A 20,051-nucleotide genomic window follows, 5' to 3' on the forward strand; every position below is an offset into this window, starting at 1 on the left:
CATTTTAAAAATATACACAAAACATTTTAGAGGTTGAGATTCTAAAAATGCTTAGAAATAGAAGTTTTCCCACACCTCAATGGCTTTTATTTCTCTGGAGATTGCCCTCTTGATCTTTCCTATTCACTTCAGAGTGTTCCAGCACCCAGCCAAGGGCAGAAGCTCAATGTCTGTTGTTCAAAAGAAAATTTTCAGCTATCCTACTATTTCTATTAATACACACTGCCTCTACTCCTAGTTCCGCACCCCGAAAGTATAGATTTTGCATCTACCATCTGCTAGGGTCACTTTACAGAGAGTCTGTGGGCCCATCTCCCCTTGTTTTCTCTTTTACCTGTGATTGCGCCTTATCCAACTAGTTCCTTTAGAAAACGGCAATTGTATCATCCTCAACTATAATCTTCATTTCAAACGGCATGGTCAGGCATGGTCAGGTGGAGTGCGCTCCTTGACCATAAAGAATAAACAGCAAGCTTTCTTATCAGGATCTATCACTGGAGGGTGCGAACAAAGGGCAAGGGAGCTTTGTGGGGTGACTATTAGGAAGTGCTTCAGGAAGCTGCATTTGTTTTTAAGATTTTATTTATTTTTGAGAGAGAGCATAAGCAGTGGAGCTGCAGGCCCTGGGAGAAGCAGACTCCCTGCTGAGCACCCAGGGAGACAGACTCTCAACCGACTGAGCCACCCAGGCGCCCAGGAAGCTGCATTTTAAAGGGCCAGTGGGAGTTAGGCAAATAGATAACAGAGGAAGGCAGTCCCAGTTGAACAGCAGGGACAAGGGCCGAGATGGGAATGGACCTTCTGAGCTGGGGAAGAGTTTGTGTAGTTGACAACAAGGGGCAGGAACGGTTGCATTTGCGTTTTTAAAAGATCCCTCCTGCAGCTCTGTGTCGCAATAGTCTTCAGGCTGGAAGTAGGGGAGGCTGTTGCTTGCCTGGAGAGTAGGGCAAAATTATAGGAAGCCTGCGGAAACCTCTGGGATTGGAAGCCCAAATTGAAGCAGCTCTGCTTCAGTGCTTTGGCTGCATTCTTTTATAGGATCTCAACGCCCCTCCTTTTTTTTTTTTTTTTCCCCTCCAGGGTTGTTGCCCTTTCCCTTTGTTCCCAAGACACACTTACCTATATCTTTATCAAAAAAATCGCTGTTTATTTCCTAGAATTCCCGGGAGCTGGGAGAGTTCTGTTTCCGGGCTCGGTTTGAGGTCTGCCCTCCAAGGAAGACACTGAGGTGCGTCTCTGCACAGGTTTTATCAAGCCAGGGCACGTCGATGGCTTCAACCCACCCCGCCCTAGTTAAAAATCAAACCACACACACACACAGACAGAGATAGAGGCTCAGACACGTCCAGACAGGGAACAGCGTCAGGGTTATCAGGAGCCCCGAACATACAGCCAGGGGCGTGTCTGAGCGGGGCAGGCAGCCCGGGGAACCATTGCCCGGGTGCCCAGACCACAGCCCTTCCCTGGGAAGCAGGGGGCGGAGGGAAACCCCAGCGCCCTCGGGGTGGGCGGGGCGCCGGCAGGGCGCGGGCGGCCTGGCGGCGCCGGTGGGCGGGGTTTCCCCGCCGGGCACTGCCGCTGACGGCGCCGGCCCCGCCCCTCGGGGAGGCGTGCGGGAGGGGCATGCGGTGAGCGCGCGAGCAGGGCCCGAGCCGGCCTGGGAGCCTGCCGAGCCGAGCGCAGCGAGCGGCGGAGCGTCTGGGCGGCGGCGGCGGCAGCGTGCGCTATGGCTCCGGCCGCGGACCGCGAGGGCTACTGGGGTCCCACGACGTCCACGCTGGACTGGTGCGAGGAGAACTACGCGGTGACCTGGTACATCGCCGAGTTCTGTGAGTGCGGGCGCCAGCGCCCGGGCCTGAGGCGGGAGGCAGGGAAGGAGGTCTGAGGGGAGACTCCGCGTGAGGAAAGCAGAGGGCGGACCTGGCTGCCAGGGGAGGCACCAGGCCTGGCCGGGAAGGTGGGGTGGGGAGCCCTGGCCTGGGGGCAGGAATGGGAGCGCTGCCGAGGAGGGGAGCGGATGGGGGAATCCAGTGTGTCGGGTGAGGCGTGCCGGTCTGAACGGTTTGGGGGGGGGTGTTGAGTTTGCGGGAGTGGAAGAGAAGTGGGGAGCCCCCGCTGGACCAGAAGGGAGGCCTGAGGGTAGGGCTGGGATGGGAATTCCTGTCTGAGGGGCGGAGTGGGGCAGGCTGGGGCGGTCCGAGAGGAGGTTGGGAGAGTGGAGGACTCTGCTCGTTAGAATGAGGGCCCGGGACACCTGCTCCTACTGTTGCCGCCGCCACCTTCGGCCTAAGGGCACAGGAGAAAGGAACAGGTCCTGGCCTCGTCCTACCGCAACCGTGAAAATTCCCAGGTCTTTCCCTTCCTTTTTGTTCTCGTCGGACCTCTTCGGTCACCTCCAGGGAAGGTGCCAGGCTCGCAAGAGCACATGGGACCATGTCCCTGCGCCACTCTGCCTCCTTTACGACTACCTAAGGGTTAGGGTTCATCTGAGGACACTACTTCCACTGACTGCCCCTTCTGAGAACTTGGGGAACATCCTTCTCCAGCAGCTGCCCCTGACAGTCCCCAGTTGCCCCCTAGGTCTGTGTGTGTGTGTGTGTGTGTGTGTTTCGCCAGATCTCATTCCACTAGGCTAGGGGAGCACAGGAAAAATCTGCCACTTTTTTAAATGCAGTTTACTTTGGTTAAAGTTTGAGAGCACAATGTTTGATCCTTCTTCCAGTACCCACCTGCTTCTGGCAAAGTACAGAGAATATTTTTTGGCTATTTCGTCTTTTAATTGAGTCCACTTTCTCAGGACAGGAAGCAACTCTTCTTCGCTAACCTACCCATTGTTGGGTCCTTTGCCCAGGCATTTGTTTGGCTTGATAGGAAAGAAGCAAGAGTGTCATGCCAGCTGATTCTACTTTATTCTCTTCACAGTAATTGACTAAATTAAAAAAAAAAAAAAACAAAAACGAACTCTTTGTAGTGTTCAAGACTTTAAACCATTCCCTTTAAACCATGATTTAGGCTGAGAGTCACTTCTCCGGAACTACTAGTTTGAAGTAATAATTTTTACGTAGTAATGGAAGTATATGGGCAAAGGGATCATTTGTAGTGTAATTACTTGGCAGCCCAAGTGTTGGCAAGGAAGCGCTTTATCAGTTTGCTGTTAGATCATGTTGGCAAGCCCATACATGGTCCAGAGAAGGTCCATGAGAGGAAAAGACTTAAAACCATGCTTTCTGAACTGGAAGTGTGTAACATGAAAAAGAGAAACTCAAGGGTCTTCAAACACTGGATGGGCTGTCATATAGAGTAGTTCAGCTTTCGTATTTCTCTAGAATGTGGACTTAGAGTGTATGGATGGAAACTAACCGTAAGGGGAGAGATTTTGCTTCAACATAAGGAAACTTTTAAACCAAAGAATCATGGGATGGTTTGAGGAGAGGTAGAAGGTCACTGAAAGTGTTGAAACAGACATTGCTCAACTAACTCACATGAATATTTTGTGGGGAATTAATTTTTAGTAAAGAAAAGAGGTTGGCTTTAGTTGGCCTTTAGGTCCTTTGCATATTTATGGGTGGATATAGATAAGAAGGCCCTTAGTGTAGAGCCAAGGATTAGAATCAAGAGAAAACTGACAGTTAAGTCATGTGAGCTATGAGAGTGCAAGATACTACTGTTCTGCCAGATAGCTCTGAGAAATGGGAAATGGCTTTTGGTCTTACTGTCCTCAGAGGAGGAAACTGAGCAGACTTCAGGGAGGGTTTTGACATAGGGATCAGGGGGTGCAAGAAGAGGGTAAGTGAATGTTGGTTTTCCTTTGCACATGTACCTTGGGAGAAAATTATCTGGAGGAAGTTGAGGTTAAGTCTTCTTACCCAGGAGGCAGTGGGTATCTATTGTATTTTGGAGTAAGAGAATTTGATCTTTGAAAAATACACTGGTTAATAATGATGTGCTGAAAACAAATGTTTTATCATTGTTATAATATTTACATTAATGATAGAAATTTTAAAAAGATAATAATGGTGATAATAGCTATATCTAAGTGCTTACTGTATACCACGCTTTGCTAAGCACTTCATCTGTCTTCTCTCATTCTTTTTTTTTCTTTTATAGATTTATTTATTATTTTAGAGAGAGAGAAAGCGAAAGAGAGAGCTCAGAGCACGAAAGAGAGAGTGCACGCTCACCTGCTTGTGAGGGGAGGGGCAAGGGGAGAGGGAGAGAGAAAATCTTAAGCAGACTCCCTGTTGAGCTTAGTGGGGGGGGGGTGCTCAATCCCAGACCCTGAAATCATGACCTGAGCCGAAATCAAGAGTCTGTCACTCAACGTACTGAGCCACCCAGGTGTCCCTCTTTGATTTTTTTACCTAAGGTTGCAAAATGTGGTGTAGAGATAGTATTCAAGTTGAGGTCTGATTCTAAAGCTACTATATGCCATATTCTATCACACTTCCGTTGTTTTGTCCCCGCATGCAAGGGATGCGGACAGGTGAAATAGTATACTATCACAAAGGACAAATTGAGTAATTATTCAAGAATCCTATCTTTTAGGGGCGCCTGGGTGGCACAGCGGTTAAGCGTCTGCCTTCGGCTCAGGGCGTGATCCCGGCGATCTGGGATCGAGCCCCACGTCAGGCTCCTCTGCTATGAGCCTGCTTCTTCCTCTCCCACTCCCCTGCTTGTGTTCCCTCTCTCGCTGGCTGTCTCTATCTCTGTCAAATAAATAAATAAAATCTTAAAAAAAAAAAAAAAGAATCCTATCTTTTAGCACCAGGCTGTGTGTATTTTGAATAATAAAAAGATGAGTTTCTGGAATTGCATGTTCAGATGGCAACAGTTCTGAGTCACTGAAATACCTGAAAATCTGCCTTCTTAGTATCACCCAAGATCAGTTCAAATAATTCTTCTTCTTCTTCTTTCTTCGTTTTCTTTCTTCTTCTCCTTCTCCTCCTTCTTCTTCTTTCCAAATTCCTTTTTTGTTTGAGCAGATTGTAAGGACAGGGGAAAAGGTAGAGTTTTTCTCTTAATTATAATTGTGAAATAATATATTCCTTGGTGTGGCAGAAGTTATAGGTACAGGCAGTTTCACTCTTTATGGTAGTAACCGTGCAAGTTAAAACCTGGCAAAATAGTCTTAATAGCCAATGGGAAAAGTTACAATTGTTCTGTGACCTTTAAAATTTTTTGTCAAGCACTGTAAACCCTCCTATTGATGGTTATAAATATAGAGAAAAATGAAAAAATAGCAAAGCTATTATTTAGTACACTGTAATTTAAAACATTAAAAACACTGAGAATTAAAATGTGCTATTTCTTTGTAAAAGAACTTATCAAGAGTAGTTTGAACAGTGCTGGCTTTCTTGTGATATAATGTATGATATGGAATGAATAATTTTTCTATGCCTTGATGAATTGTCATACTCCTTTCTAAGTTTGGTTCAGCTTCAACATTTTGCTCTTTGCACTTTCAGTATTGTGAAATATCTCTGAGAGTTCTTCTAATGCAGAGTTTTTTGCTGGCGTCACTTCTTCTGGTCCGTCTTCATCTTTTTCTCACAACCACTTTTTACATTTATGTTGATAAGTTCGCCTTCATGGAGTTCCTCTGGCTGCATATCTAGAATCTCTCTGCATATCTAGAATCTCTCAATGGCAGCAGTCAACATTGTCATTGTCAGCTATTTCTTTGATAACTCTGTTTATGTTTGATTGGAATTTCACTTCCAAAATTATCACTTTTTGTTTCTTTGGTACACTTTCATCATTGTTGGCTATTTCCCTCTTTTGCTTATTCATTTTTGTAAAATGTCACATACGTTTGTCACCAGGAGGCAAGGAGGCAACTCAGCTACACACTTTGCTGTCTGTACATGACCTGAATAACAGAGTACAGTGAATAATCACCAGCAGTTTTTGCCTTGATTTTTTTTTTTTAAGGATTTTATTTATTTTTAGAGAGCAAGCGTGCAAGTAGGGGGCGAGGGGAGAGGGAGAGGGAGAAAGAAAATCTCAAGCAGACTCCCCACTGAGTGCAGAGACTGATGCGAGATTCAGTCTCACAACCTGGAGATCATGACCTAAGCCGAAATCCAGAGTTGGATGCTTAACTGACTGCGTTACCGAGGCGCCCCTCAAACCACTTTTTAGACTTAGGTCTATAGTTAGAGTTTAGTAATACTTGAAGGCAAAGAGCATTTTGAAGTCTCATCTTAACTTAGTTTTTACTCATGTTGTCCAAGATATTAACTAGGAAAAATTGTCATTTGGTAGCATATATTGGAAGAAATTACAGATTTTTTTTTAATGGAACAGTAATTGATATATGGGTAAATAAAAAGAATGAATACCTCAGATAGTAATTTGGAGAACTTTACTAAGCCAGAATACATAGAATAGTGAACATTTAAATGAAAGTCTTGCCCAGTGCATGATTAGCTCAGGTTAAAATTTTAAGTTGTTCCTTTGATTTTGGGTTTACCCTGTTCCTTTGCCAACTGTTTCCTCATTAGCGGGGAAAAAAACCTGACCTGGAGAGTTTTAGGTAGTGCAGAAGAGCATTTTAAAAGTAGAAGCATGGAGAAACATTTTAGTACCCAGCAAAATGATAGAGCCCAAAAGAGACAGCAAGGCAATTAGTAGTGACACAAAAGCCCCACATGTTTACTGTGGGAAAGTTCATAGTATAATGACTTGGAGCCAGGATCAAGATTCCTATTTGAACTTTGCGCTGTTGAATGTTGTGACTTTGGGCAAATCATTTAAGCATTCTTTGTATCAGTTTATTTTCTATAACATTATAACGATATCCAAGAGGGTTATGAGAATTAACTGGCATAATACATGTGAAAGAGCACAGTGAGGTGAAGTGCCTGACAAATACAGGGTGCTCAATAAATAGTAATTGAATTGGAATCTAGTCAAATAAATCTAAAAAGTAAATCATGCTATGTTATAGTTGTGGCCTCCTCATCTGTGAGGGTTAGTTTTATGAGCGAACTTGGCTAGGCTATCGTATCCATTTATTTAATCAAATACTAGTCTAGGTGTTGCTGTGAAGGTATCTTATAAATGTGGTCAACATCTACAATCAGTTGACTTTAAGTAAAGATTACTCTCAGTAATGTGGTTGGGCCTTATTCAGTCAGTTGAAAGGCCTTAAGAGCAAACACTGAGTTTGGGGAGGGTGGGGGATGGTTAAACTTTTTGGGGAGAGGTTTCCTCCATGACTTACTTGACTCCTCACTTTAGTGGACCTACTTGACTCCTCACTTTAGTGGACCTTTCCTCTCATCTCCTTTCCTCCCTTTCATCCTTTCTTTCATTTGTTTGAATATATTGAGAATATGCCAGAATTTTTGGATGTTTTCAGTGGGATGGCTTTTGCACATGATCTTCCCTTGTCATTTGTAGCTACATTCTCTGTGAATACCTCTTTAAACCTTGATTGATTACTCCTTACAGAGTTAGGTNCCTCTCTTTCCCTTGGAGAACTTTTTAAAACAATTAAAAAAAAAAATCATTCATTTAACAGAAAGAGAGTGCACGCTCCTGCACCCAAGAGGGGGAAGGAGCAGAGGGAGAGGGACAAGCAGAGTACTGAGTGCAGAGCCAGTGCAGGGCAGGGCTCGCACTCACAACCCTGAGATCAGGCATGACCTGAGCCGAAATCAGGAGCCAAATGCTTAACAGACTGAGCCACCCGGGTACCCCTCCCTTGGAGGACTTTCTGTTAACTGAAGGATAAAGGCCAAATTCTAACATGGCATGAAAACCCCTTCTTCTTTTTTTTTTTTAATGAATATTTTTACCACAGTCAAGAATTTTGCAGTGAATATCTGTTCACCTATTGCCTAGATTCTATTATTAACATTTTATTGTGCTTGTTTTATACTTTTTTTTTTTTAAAGATTTTATTTATTTATTTTACAGAGAGAGCACAAGCAGGGAGAGCGGCAGGCAGAGGGAGAGGGAGAAGCAGGACCCTGGGATCATGACCTGAGCTGAAGGCAGCTGCTTAACTGACTGAGCCACCCAAGCGCCGCTGTGCTTGTTTTATTGCATGTCTGTCCATTTATCCATTCTTCTATCAATTCATTTTATTTTTTGATACATTTCAGAGTAAATTGCGGACATCTGTATACTTTCCCCTAAATCCTTCAACATGGATATCATCAGTTAAAGTTCAATTCTTTTTTTTTTTTTTTTAAAGATTTTATTTATTTATTTAAGAGAGAGAGAGTGTGAGAGAGAAGACAGCACTAGCAGGGGGTAGGGGTGAGCAGCGAGCATGGTGCGACTCAATCCCAGGACTATGGGATCATGACCTGAGCTGAAGGCAGACACTTAACTGACTGAGCCACCCAGGCACCCTTAAAGATCAATTCTTTTTGGGTTTTCTTTTGGATGTAAAATTTATATTTGATGTTATGCACAGATTTTTTGGTATATTTGCTGAATTTTGAGAAATGCATACATTTGTGTAACCAAAACTTCTATTAGAATATGTAGCTTTACCATCAAGCAAGAAAATTCCTCATGCCCCTTCCCTGTTAATCCTCACCTCCACCTTCCCCTTCTGTCTAGGGCAACCACTGTTCTGATTTTTTTTCCCCCACCATAGATTAGATGTGCCTGTATATAAGTGAAATCATACAGTGTTTACTGTTTGGTATAAGACTTCTTTCGGTCAGCATATGGTTTTTCAGATTTCACCAATGTTGCATGTTTTGGTAGTTTCTTTTTATTGCGGAGTAGTTTTCCATTGTATGAATATACCATAGTTTATCAGTTTTCCTATTGCTAAACACCTGGCTGTTTTCAGGTTTTGGCAATTATAAATAAAGCTGCTATGAACATTCTTGCACAAGTCTTTTTGTGGATATATATTTTCATGTCTCATAGGTGAATACTCAGGATTGGAATAACTGGATCAGAGGGTAGTTGTGTGTTCAATTTTATTAGAAACTGCCAGACCTTTTCTCAAAGTGGTTGTAGTGTTTTACATTCACAGCATTTCATCCACTTCCTCACTAACATTTGGTGTGTCTTCAATTTTCGCCATTCTGGTAGTTATGTAGTTTTTTTTTTTTAACTCATTGTGGGATCCAGTGTATTCTAAACTCTTCAGTCTTTGTTCCTCCTTTTATCTTAATTCCTGCTTTCCCTGCATAAACTGTACTCTTTCCAAAACAGACTGTTTATATATCACATTTATATTCCGGTGTACTTTTCATTGTTTGTGTTCTTCCCATGAGAGATAATAATAAATTGTTTTTTAAAGCCATGAGGTTTGGGGGTGGTTTGTTTTTCAGCAATAAGTAACTGAAGTAGTGTCTAAAGTTGAGTTTTGAGCAATTTTGATTTCCTGTTGTCTAAACTCAGAGTAAGCCAAATTATACTGTACATTTTATTCTTAGAGGATGAAACTTTAAAAATAATAATAAAGTTTGATATAGGCCCTCTCTCTCTGAAAATTTCAAAGAATTTTTATAAGCATCATTTTATTTATCCCTCTGATGCACTCATAAGACTCAAAAGAGGTATTTTACCCAATGAAAATAAAGAACTACTTCAAGGTTGAAAGTATTCAGTTGCATGACTGGAAAAATCTTTGACTCATTAAAGGTGTGGACTCCATCTTAAAGTCCTTTAACTTTTCAGAGAAAGCTGCTTTTAACAGCAAGAGGAAAGACTGAATGGATTCAGAAACAAAACAGAACTCTAAAATTCTGCATGTTAAAATGTTGATACTGCTGTAAAACTGTTTTACAACTGGAATTCATTCATTTCTACAAAATGATAAGGAGATATTCTAGGTAAGATAGTCTCCACAAAATGAAATATTATGGTTTGAGGCTATTTTATTTGCAGGGTACCAATCCCTTCCCCACCCTTCCCCACCCCTCCCCACCCCCTTTTTAAACCAGACATGAGGACACTCTGGTTTTGTTGTCTGATATCCAGTTGATCACTGGAGTTCATTTAGTTAGTTTTGCCAATCCGATGAATGTTCTCTGTTCTTTCACTACTCTAGAAATGTCCAACTTAGGGGTCCCTGGGTGGCTCAGTCAGTTAAGCATCTGCCTTCGGCTCAGGTCATGATCCCAGGGTCCTGGGATTGTGCCTCACATTGGGCTTCCATCTGCTTCTCCCTCTCCATCTGCCCCTCCCCCTGCTTGTTCTCTCTCTGTGTCTCTGTCAAATAAATAAGTAAAATCTTAAAAAAAAAAAAAAGTTCAACTTAAAGCTTGACAAAGAGAGTTATGACCTTGATAAAGGAGGACTGTTTTTTGGTTAAGAGCATTCATTAAGTAAACATTTAACCCCCTCTGTGCCTTTCCCTCATTCCATCTTCTTCCTTTTTCTCCAGAGATAACTGCTATTCTCAATTTAGTGTTTCTCATTTCCTAGCTTTTTACCCTGTGCATTTCTAAAAATATACTGTTTAGGTTTGCTTGTTTTATATTTTATATAAGTGGAATTGTACTGTGTGTGTGTGTTTATTCTTCAACTTGCTTTTTTCACTCATTGTGGTCAAATATGTATCATCCATGTTCCCAAGAATTATCTTTGTTGATGGGTTTAGATATAGTTCATTTATTTTTACTGTTTAGAATTCTGAATCTATATGGATTTATCTGTTCTTCAGTCATTGGATGTTTTGTTGTTTTCAGGTTTTTGCTATTACAAATAATTTATAACCTTCTTGTATGTATTCTAGTACACACAAATTAATAGTTCCTGTATCTATTGAGTAGTATTAGGGCATGCCCATATTCAAATTTTGGTAGATCAGAAGTTCTCACGTTTTTTTGGTCTCATGACTTCCTTTATACATTTGAAAATTACTGAGGACCCTGAAGAGCTCTGTGAGTTAAATCTTTTGGTATTTACTGTATTAGAAGTTAAAATTGAAAAGATTTAAGATTTTTATTAATCCATTTAAGATTAATGCTTGTGTAAGAATTGAGTAAACCCCCTGAAAAAAGTTTCATTCGGAGAAATAAGATTTAACCATGCTGTTGTATCAGTAGTTCGTTCCTATTTGTTTAATTTTTAAAATTTAAACAAATTTTTACAAAATTTTTTAATTTTATTTTTAATTTTTATTTTTTAAAAGATTTTATTTATTTTATTTGACACAGAGAGAGAGCACAAGCAGGGGGAATAAGCAGAGGGAGAGGGAGAAGCAGGCTCCCCACTGAGCAGGGAGCCTGACATGGGGCTCAATCCCAGGACCCTGGGATTTTAACTTGAGTCAAAGGCAGATGCTTAACTGACTCAGGCACCCCAAAGATTTTTTTTATTTTTAAGTTATCGCCACACCCAATGTGGGGCTCAAACCCACAACCCAGGACCGGTAGTCACATGTTCTACCGACTGAGCCAGCCAGGTGCCCCAATATTTTGTTTCTTTTTATTGCTGAGTAGTGTTCCACTGTATGATTATAGTATAGTTTGTTTATCCATTGTCTTATTCATGGATAACACCAGGACTATTTCCAGTTTTTTGGCTATTATGAATAAGCCTATGAAAATTTTTATGCAAGTCTTCTCATGGACATATATTCTCATCTTTCTTGGGTAAATTCCTAGGACTGGAATTGTCAGGTCATAGAGTTGGTTAAGGGACTGCAACACTTTTTTCCAAAGTGATGTATCATTTTATTGTAGAAGTTTTAGGTGCTCCATATCCTCAACAACATTTGCTGATAGTCTTTTTGAAATTTTATCCACTGTGGACTATGTGTAGTGGTATCTCATTGTGTGTTGGGTTTTTTTTTTTAAGGATTTTATTTATTTATTTGAGAGAGAGACAAAGCATGAGCGGGGGAGGGCGATTGGGTAAAGGGAGAGTAAGGAGTAGAGGGAGAGGAGAAACAGATGCCCTGCTGAGCAGGGAGCCTGAGCAAGGGGCCCAATCCCAGGACCCTGAGACCATGACCCAAGCTGAAGGCAGACCTTAACCAACTGAGCCACCCAGGAGCCCATCTCGTTGTGGTTTTAATTAACATTTACCTGATGAATAAACATAATGAGAACATTTTCATTGCTTCTTGAACATTACCGTATCTTCTTTTGTGAAGTGTCTTGCCCATTAAAATCTGTTTTTAAAAAAATTTTTGTGATTGAAGAATATAGTTGACATACAGTATTATATTAGTTTCATGTGTACAACGTAGTGATTCTACATTTATATATTATGAAATGCTTATCATGAAAAGTGTGGTTGCCATTTGTCACCATACAAAATTATTACAGTAAGATTCAGTCTCATTTTCTGTCTTTCTCTGATTACTGATTTACTGTGATTACTGATTTTTATTAGTAATTTTGATTACTGATTACATTTTATTTATTTCCATCCTTTTTAATGCTTTTTATTCTACATCTCCTATATTTCTTGCCTTCTTTTGGCAGTGATAGGTTTTTTTTAATTCCCTTTTCCCCTCTACTGGTTTGGAAGCTACTGGTTTGTTCTAGTTCTAGTTCTTTTATCTATCTATCTATCTATATCTATATCTATATGACAAACATTTCATGATATATATATATATGTAAGTATATATAAATGTTGGATTTTTAAAAAAATATTTATTTATTAGAGGGAGAGAGAGGGAGAGAGAAGTAGCAGGAGGGGCGGAGGGAGAAGGAGAGAGAATCTCAGGCAGATTCCATGCTAAGCATGGAGTTTGTCTCAGGGCTCGATCGCAGGACCCTGAGATTGATCTCTCCCTGAGCTGAAACTGAAAGTCAGACCCTCAACTGACTGGGCCACCCAGGTACCCCTAAATGTCGGATTTTAAGTGTAGTTCTCTAGGCTGTACTTTTCTCATACCCATGATCTATTTATTCGATAACTGGAGTTTGTACCTCTTAATCTTATTCAACTGTTTCATCCATTCCCCCATCCCCTTACCCTCTGGCAACTACCAGTTCTCAGTGTTCATGAGTCTGTTTCTGTTTTGTTTGTTTTTTAAGTTCTCCATATAAGTGAAATCGTATGGTATTTATCTTTGTCTGACTTACTCCACTTAGCATAATACCCTCCCTCTAGGTCCGTCCATGGTGTCAAAAATGGCAAGATTTCATTCTTTTTTATGGCTAAGTAATATTCAGTGTGTGTGTGTGTGTGTGTGTGTGTGTGTGCGCGCGCGCACGTGTGTGTGCGCGCGCACGTGTGTGGGCCACATCTATTATCCATTCATCCTTCAATGGATACTTGGGTTTCTTCTGTATCTTGACTATTGTAAATGCTGCAATAAACAGAGGGGTGCATATATCTTTTTAAATTAGTTTTTTCTTTTTCTTTCTCTACCCAGAAGTAGAATTATTGGATTTTATAGCATTTCTATTTTTAATTTTTAGAGGAACTTCCATACTGTTTTCCATAGTGGCTACACCAATTAACATTCCTACCAATAGTACAAGGGTTCCCTTTTCTCTACCTCCTCACCAACACTTGTTATTTCTCGTCTTCCTGATATTAGCCCCTCTGACTGGTGTGAAGTGATAATCTCATTGTGGCTTTAATTTGTATTTCTCTGATGGTTAGTGATGTTGAGCATCTTTTCATGCATCTCTTGGCCATCTGTATGTCTTCTTTGGAGAAATGTCTATTCAGGTCTTCTCATTTTTTAATTGGATTGTTTGAGGGTTTTTTGGTATTGAGTTGTATGAGTTTTTAAATATATTTTGGATATTAACCCCTTATCAAATATGTCTTCTGCAAATATCTTCTTTCATTATTAGGTTGCCTTTTCATTTTGTTAATGGTTTCCTTTGCTGTGCGAAAAAAGTGTACATATTTAAAGTGTATGATTTGCTAAATTTTGACAGATGTACTCCCGTGAACCCATCACCACGATCAAGATTTGAATATACTCATCATCCCAAAAAGTTTCCTTGTGCACCTTTGTTGCTTCATTAGTTGTTTCAGGTAGGAGAGTAAATCTGGTCCTTGTCACTCTATTTTGGGTGGAAGTGTAATGTTCATTACTTTTAATCCTGTCTGTATACAGCCTATCTTGCTTATTATTGCCCTCCATTAGAAGTCTTCCTTAATCATTTGGTAAGCATGCAATGTGGGTATCTTCGTAAAATTGCTCTATCAGCTATGAAACTAGTACAAAGCCATGTGTACTATCAATAAATGGTTTGCTTCTTTAAGAGATTAGACAAAAACAATGGCACTAATTCTAAAAATGACCTAAAATTTAAGTTGTATATTGAACTTATGCTTTAAAATCTGTTTTGTTTCTTTTGCCTGACATATTTTCCCCCAGGCTTTTACTGTCAGCTATTACGTGCCCTTATGTTTAAGGTGTTTATCTTATAAACAGCAGATAGATGTTTCTTTTATTTTTAAAACTCAGTGTCATTTTCTGTCTTTCTGTGATTACTGATATATTTTTATTTCTACCCTATCCTTTATAATAATGCTTTTTATCCTACATCTATATTTCTTGCCTTCTTTTGGCAGCGATAGGTTTTTTTATTCCCTTCTCCCCTCCACTGGTTTGGAAGCTACTGGTTTGTTATAGTTCTTTTCTTCTGGTGATTATTTAAATATTTTTTGAATACATGTTTGACTTAAAATCCAAACTTATTTCTTCTCTCCTTTTAGGTAATTGAAAGAAGCTACTTTAACTTTGTATATGCTCCTCTTAACTTATCGTTATTCAGTATGTAGTTCCACTTTGTATTAGTCTTTACCGCATAACAAATTTCCACAAATGTAGTGGCTTAAAGTAGCACATTTATAATGTCATATTTTCTGTGGCTTAGGAGTGTGGGCCTGGCTTGGGTGAGTTACTTGCTTAGAGTCTCACAAGGCTGCAGTCAAGGTGTTGGCTGGGGCTGTGGTCTCATCTGAAGCTTGAAGAGGGAAGACATTATTAGCAGAATTTGGTTCCCTTTGGTTGTAGGGAAGGCTTCAGTTTCTTGCTGGCATTTGGATGGAGGCTAGTCTTAGCTCCTGGAGTCTGCCCTTGGTTCCTTGCTACTTGAGACCCCTAAAATAGGCAACCCACCAATGTGTGGTAGGTTGCTTCTTCGGCACCAGCAAGGGAGTGAGAGACTCCAGCAAGATGGGTGCTACAATCTCATATAATATTATCACATACTTGTACTTATGTATATCTTGTCATCTTGCTGTATTCTGTTGGTTAGAAGCAAGTCACCGGTTCTGCCCACATACAAAGGGAGGGAGTTACACAAAGGCTTGGATACTAAGGGGTGAGGATCTTGGTGGCCACTTTATTTATTTAAGATTTATTTATTTATTTTAGAGTGAGAGAGTGTACACAATCAGGGTGAGGGGCAGAGGGTGAAGGGGAGGGAAAGGGACAAGCTAACTCTGGCTGAGTGCAGAGCGGATGCTGTGCTGGATCCCATGGTCCCCTGAGATTGGTACCGGAGCCAAGACTTGAGCCAAAATCAAGTCACTTGTCAACCAACTAAGCCACCCCAGCACCCCCTGGTGGCCACTGTAGAATATGCTTGTCACAAACCTTGTGTTTATACTTCCAAACAAGGTAATTGTTTTTATTGTTTAATTTGTTTTTTCCCTTAAATTAGATCACTGTGGAACAACTTTCTTACTCTTATTCTGTGGTACTGGGTGGTTACTTTTCTATTTCATTTAACTACTGAGTAGGTAGTCCCTCAAGCATTTCATATAGATGATCTCAAATCCAGTTCTCATCCTTCCATGGTCCAGTGCCTTATCTCCTATTCCTGTGTGAGCATTTGAAACTCTACTTCCTACAATAATGAGACAGGCAATTCACTGCCCTACCTCTTTTCTCTCTATATGACAGTCATAACCCAGCCACCATTTTGATTTTTCAGGTTCTTCTCAATTTTTCCCTCTGGGAATTACCTTTAGTCTTTTGGGAGTTGAGCTGTGCATTGAAAAATACAGTATTAAACTTATCCAGCATGTCTAGGTATTTGTAATGAGAGGGTTTTTGGGATGTCAGGCATATTGCTCAATAGCTATTTCTTTATTTTATTTTATTTTATTTCTTTATTTTATTTTTATTTATTTTATTTTATTTCTATTTTTATTTTATTTTAAAATAAATATTTTATCTATTTCTTCATATTATTTTATTTCTTTATTTTTATTTCTTTAGTTTATCTTATTTTATTTGTATTTTTTAAATTTAATTTTATTTATACGTTTCAAAACTAGAAATACTATTAACTATATATACACATAAAAATGTATACTTACAGATACATAAGATAAGAACTTCAGATAATCAGTATTGCCACATGTGGAATATAGAGTTGAGAAGTATAATGGATAAAGACTTTCACAAACCGGCCCTTGATGAGTTTTCTGATGTAATCTCTTGCCTTTCTAAACACTTGCACTTTATATTTCAGCAATATAATTCAGCTTTTATTTCCTCAAACACAGAATGCAGCCTCATAGTTTCCTGTGTTTGCATACATTATTCTTTCTGATCTGGAATGTCCTGCTTTATCTCTTTCATCTCTCTTTGCTTGGTTAATTCAGCCTTTTATTATTTTTTTCTTTTACATTCATTTTTTCTCTTTAGCATTTTTAATTATTATATTTTTCATTTCCAAAGTTTTTCTTTTTCAAATCTACTTGACAGTTTGTGATAATTTTTTATTTTTTAAACATTTTATTTATTTGTCAGAGAGAAAGAGAGACTGAGCAAGCAAGAGGAGTGACAGGCAGAGGGAGAAGCAGGCTCCCCACTGAGCAAGGAGCCTGATGTGGGACTCGATCCCAGGACTCTGGGATCATGACCTGAGCTGAAGGCAGACACTTAACTGACTAAGCCACCCAGACGTCCCTATTTTTTGGTTATTTTTTGTTGCTTGCTTTTATTTCTTAAACGTATCAAACATACTTAATATCCTGTATCCATTAACTTCAATATCTTTCATCTTTGCTTGTCTGTTTCTGTTGTTTGTTTGCTGTTCTTCCTTTATGGCTGCATGTTTTCTTATGTGTTCTTATGATTTTTGACGATGAGTTCATTTTTTTCTAGACTTGGGAAGTCTTTGAGGCCATTTTAGGTTGTAAAGTCAATGAAGGGAGGGGCCCTAGGATCTTGTTCATTGCTGTATCCCAGGGCTTGTTACAGTGTTTACTACATGAGGATTTCAACAAATATTTGTTGAATGAATGATGTGTGTATGTTTCACATAGTATTGTAATTATTTATATATGTCTATATTCTCCACTATATTGATAATGCCTCAAGTTAAAAAAACTTTTTAGCTGTAACTCAGTATCCATAGCACTTAGCATAATATCTAATATAGATTAAGTTCTCAGTAAATGTTAGTTAAACCAGTGAGAAATTGCTTGGCATATTCTGTCCATTGTAATCTATAGAATTGAAAAGATTTATTTTTGCCTGGTTGTCATTTTGAAGCCATTACTAGTGGAGATACTAGAGAAATGATGAATCAACGAAGATAACCAGTAGTATGTCATGATCATGATCGATTAAAGCAGAACCTTTTTTCAGACTGAACTGTAAAACCAGAATTTTTTTTAAGTTTATTTGTTTAAATAATCTCTACACCCAACGTGGGGCTCTAACTCACTATCCCAAGATCAAGAGTCACATGCTCTTCTAACTGAGCCAGCCAGGCACCCCTAAAACCAGAACTTTTGAAGTCCAGTGTCACAGAAAGCTGATCACATTATCAACTATTCAAGTGCTTAACTGATTTCAGGGCATTGTGAATATACAAAGCATTCAACAAATATTTACTAAATACCTACTATATGTATCGTACTTTGCAGTGTTGTATGATGGATTTTTTTCCCCAATAGGTTATGTGCTACATGAGGCATGAACTTAAAATGTCTAAAAGTGACTAGCAGAAAAGATAAATGATTTGTTTCAGCAGTGAAATAATTGTCTTAAGACAGTATCATTTCCTTGGTCATATGGATCACAAATGAACAAATTCTGTAGACGTTCAGATGAGTCTAGGACAGTTGTCAGAATTACATGGCTTGCTTGACTCTTAAGATTTATTAGGATAGACCAATACTTATGATTTTGTCTCTCTTATTCTCTTTCTTTCCTTTCGTTTTTTCTTTTTGCATGTTGTGGTGATAGAAACACAGCTTGTTCAAGAGAAATAACATGAGATTGATTCTAGATATTCCCACTTGGGAGCTGTATGACACGGAAAATTCCTTAATCTTTCTGTGGCTCAGTTTACTAATATGTGAAATAAGAATGATAAGACCCAGTTCACAAGGTGATATTTTATATTAGAAAGATTATGTAAATAATGTCACTAGTTTGGTTCCAGGCATATAAACTCAATAGATATTAGTACTCTTCTGTTTTATTCTTTTTCTTTCATTATCTAATTTGTGTGATTTTTTTTCACGATTTCATTCTCATTCTTTTTTTAAATAAAAATAAAAATCAATTTTAAAATAAAGTCAGTATTTAGATTAAAGGTTAATGGAAAAAACCATGGAAATATTCCAGTTATATGTATGTGTGGTTGTAAGAGCATTGCTGTTTTAGTTGGATCACAGAGAAACCTTTGTTTGCTACATGGGACACTTGTCTTGGCTGACCTATCTCATTTTCTCTGGTTTTCTTTAAAGCAGTTTTTTTTAGACCTTTAGAGCTGACACTTGAGCAATGAATACCCTGAAAAAAGCTTGTTCCAGTGGAAATTGGCCCAAAGTTATTTGGGTAGAACTAGAACAGTTCTTTGAGGGGGATGGTGAGGGAGAGAGAGAGAGAGAATCTTAAGCAGGCCCCACGCCCATTGCAATGTGGGGTTTAATCTCACAACCTGAGATCATGACCTGAGCTGAAATCAAGAGTCTGACGCTTAACTGACAGCCACCCAGGCGCCCCTAGAACAATTCATTTGAGAGATTTGGGAATTAAAAAGTTAAAAAACTTGTATTTTATAGTCTTTAATTTTTTCCCTATTGCTTAGGAATTTGATTTAAATTAAACACTGCTTAAGACTTTAAGTTAAATGAAATAAATTCATAAACTTATATTTCACTTAACATGTTCTATTGGAGCAAGTATTTAGTTGCTTACACTGTTAAAGAATGAGATAGTGCTAAACATTAAGAACTAATTATACATTTTCAAAAACAATTCTACAACTCAGATAGCTTTTCATGTTTAGAAAATACATATCTCAATGATTTGTTTTCGTTATTCATATTGATTTGGAAGCTGACTAAAAGAAATGAATTATTTTTATTTCATTTTCCAGAAAACTGTTTGAAATTACCAGGAAATAAAAGATACGTAATTCAATAAATATTTAAGAAACATATTTATAACCATCAATTAGAGAATAAAGTCACTAAGACATTTAAATTATTTTACTTTAAATTCTAAATTATTTACAATTATTATGATAAAATAAGAATGTTTTACTTAGTTTTTTTCATTTTGTGGATTTTTTTTTTTTTAAAGATTCATTCATCTACGTTAGAGAGAGAGTGAGGGCAGTGAGGGGCAGAGGGAGAGAGAAACTTCAGCAGACTCCTCACTGAGTTTGGAGCCCACATGGGGCTCCATCTCACAATTCCCGAGATCACGACCTGAGCCAAAGCCAAGAGTCAGATGGTTAACTGACTGCTCCACCCAGGGGCCCCTCATTTTGTGGATTTTTTTTTTTTTTAAGATTTTATTAGAGTTCACGAGAGACCATGGGGAGGGGAGAGGCAGAGGGAGAGGGAGAAGCAAACTCTCCCCTAAGTAGGGAGCCCGATGTGGGGCTCAATCCCAGGACCCTGAGATCATGACCTGAGCTGAAGGCACATGCTCAACCAGCTGAGCCATCCAGGTGCCCCTCATTTTGTGGATTTTTTAAAAAAATGAAGTAGGACATTTCTTTTTTTTTTTTTTTTTTTAAGATTTTATTTATTTATTTGACAGAGAGAGACAGCCAGCGAGAGAGGGAACACAGCAGGGGAGTGGGAGAGGAAGAAGCAGGCTCCCCGCGGAGGAGCCCGATGTGGGGCTCGATCCCAGAATGCAGGGATCACGCCCTGAGCCGAAG

The 20,051-nt window shown here is 39.3% G+C and overlaps 1 protein-coding gene across 7 annotated transcripts in view; it reads left to right on the plus strand.

The window, feature by feature from the left end:
- The first annotated feature begins 1,619 nt into the window (after window positions 1–1,619).
- Window positions 1,620–20,051, plus strand: part of ACER3 (alkaline ceramidase 3) — a 166,821-nt gene continuing 148,389 nt past the window's right edge. For 2 of the 7 annotated variants that reach the window (XM_040630881.1, XM_040630882.1), the window contains exon 1: window positions 1,622–1,829. In XM_040630881.1, coding sequence (XP_040486815.1) covers window positions 1,727–1,829 — 103 coding nt within the window. In that variant the 5' untranslated portion in view covers window positions 1,622–1,726. Of the gene's footprint in view, window positions 1,830–9,699; window positions 9,810–13,832; window positions 13,933–20,051 lie in introns of those variants that run through there. The other 5 variants (XM_040630884.1, XM_040630885.1, XM_040630883.1 and 2 more) reach the window with 5 other exon arrangements.

The sequence above is a fragment of the Ursus maritimus genome, unplaced genomic scaffold, assembly GCF_017311325.1.
Source record: "Ursus maritimus isolate PB19 unplaced genomic scaffold, ASM1731132v1 scaffold_16, whole genome shotgun sequence".
Taxonomy (NCBI): domain Eukaryota; kingdom Metazoa; phylum Chordata; class Mammalia; order Carnivora; family Ursidae; genus Ursus; species Ursus maritimus.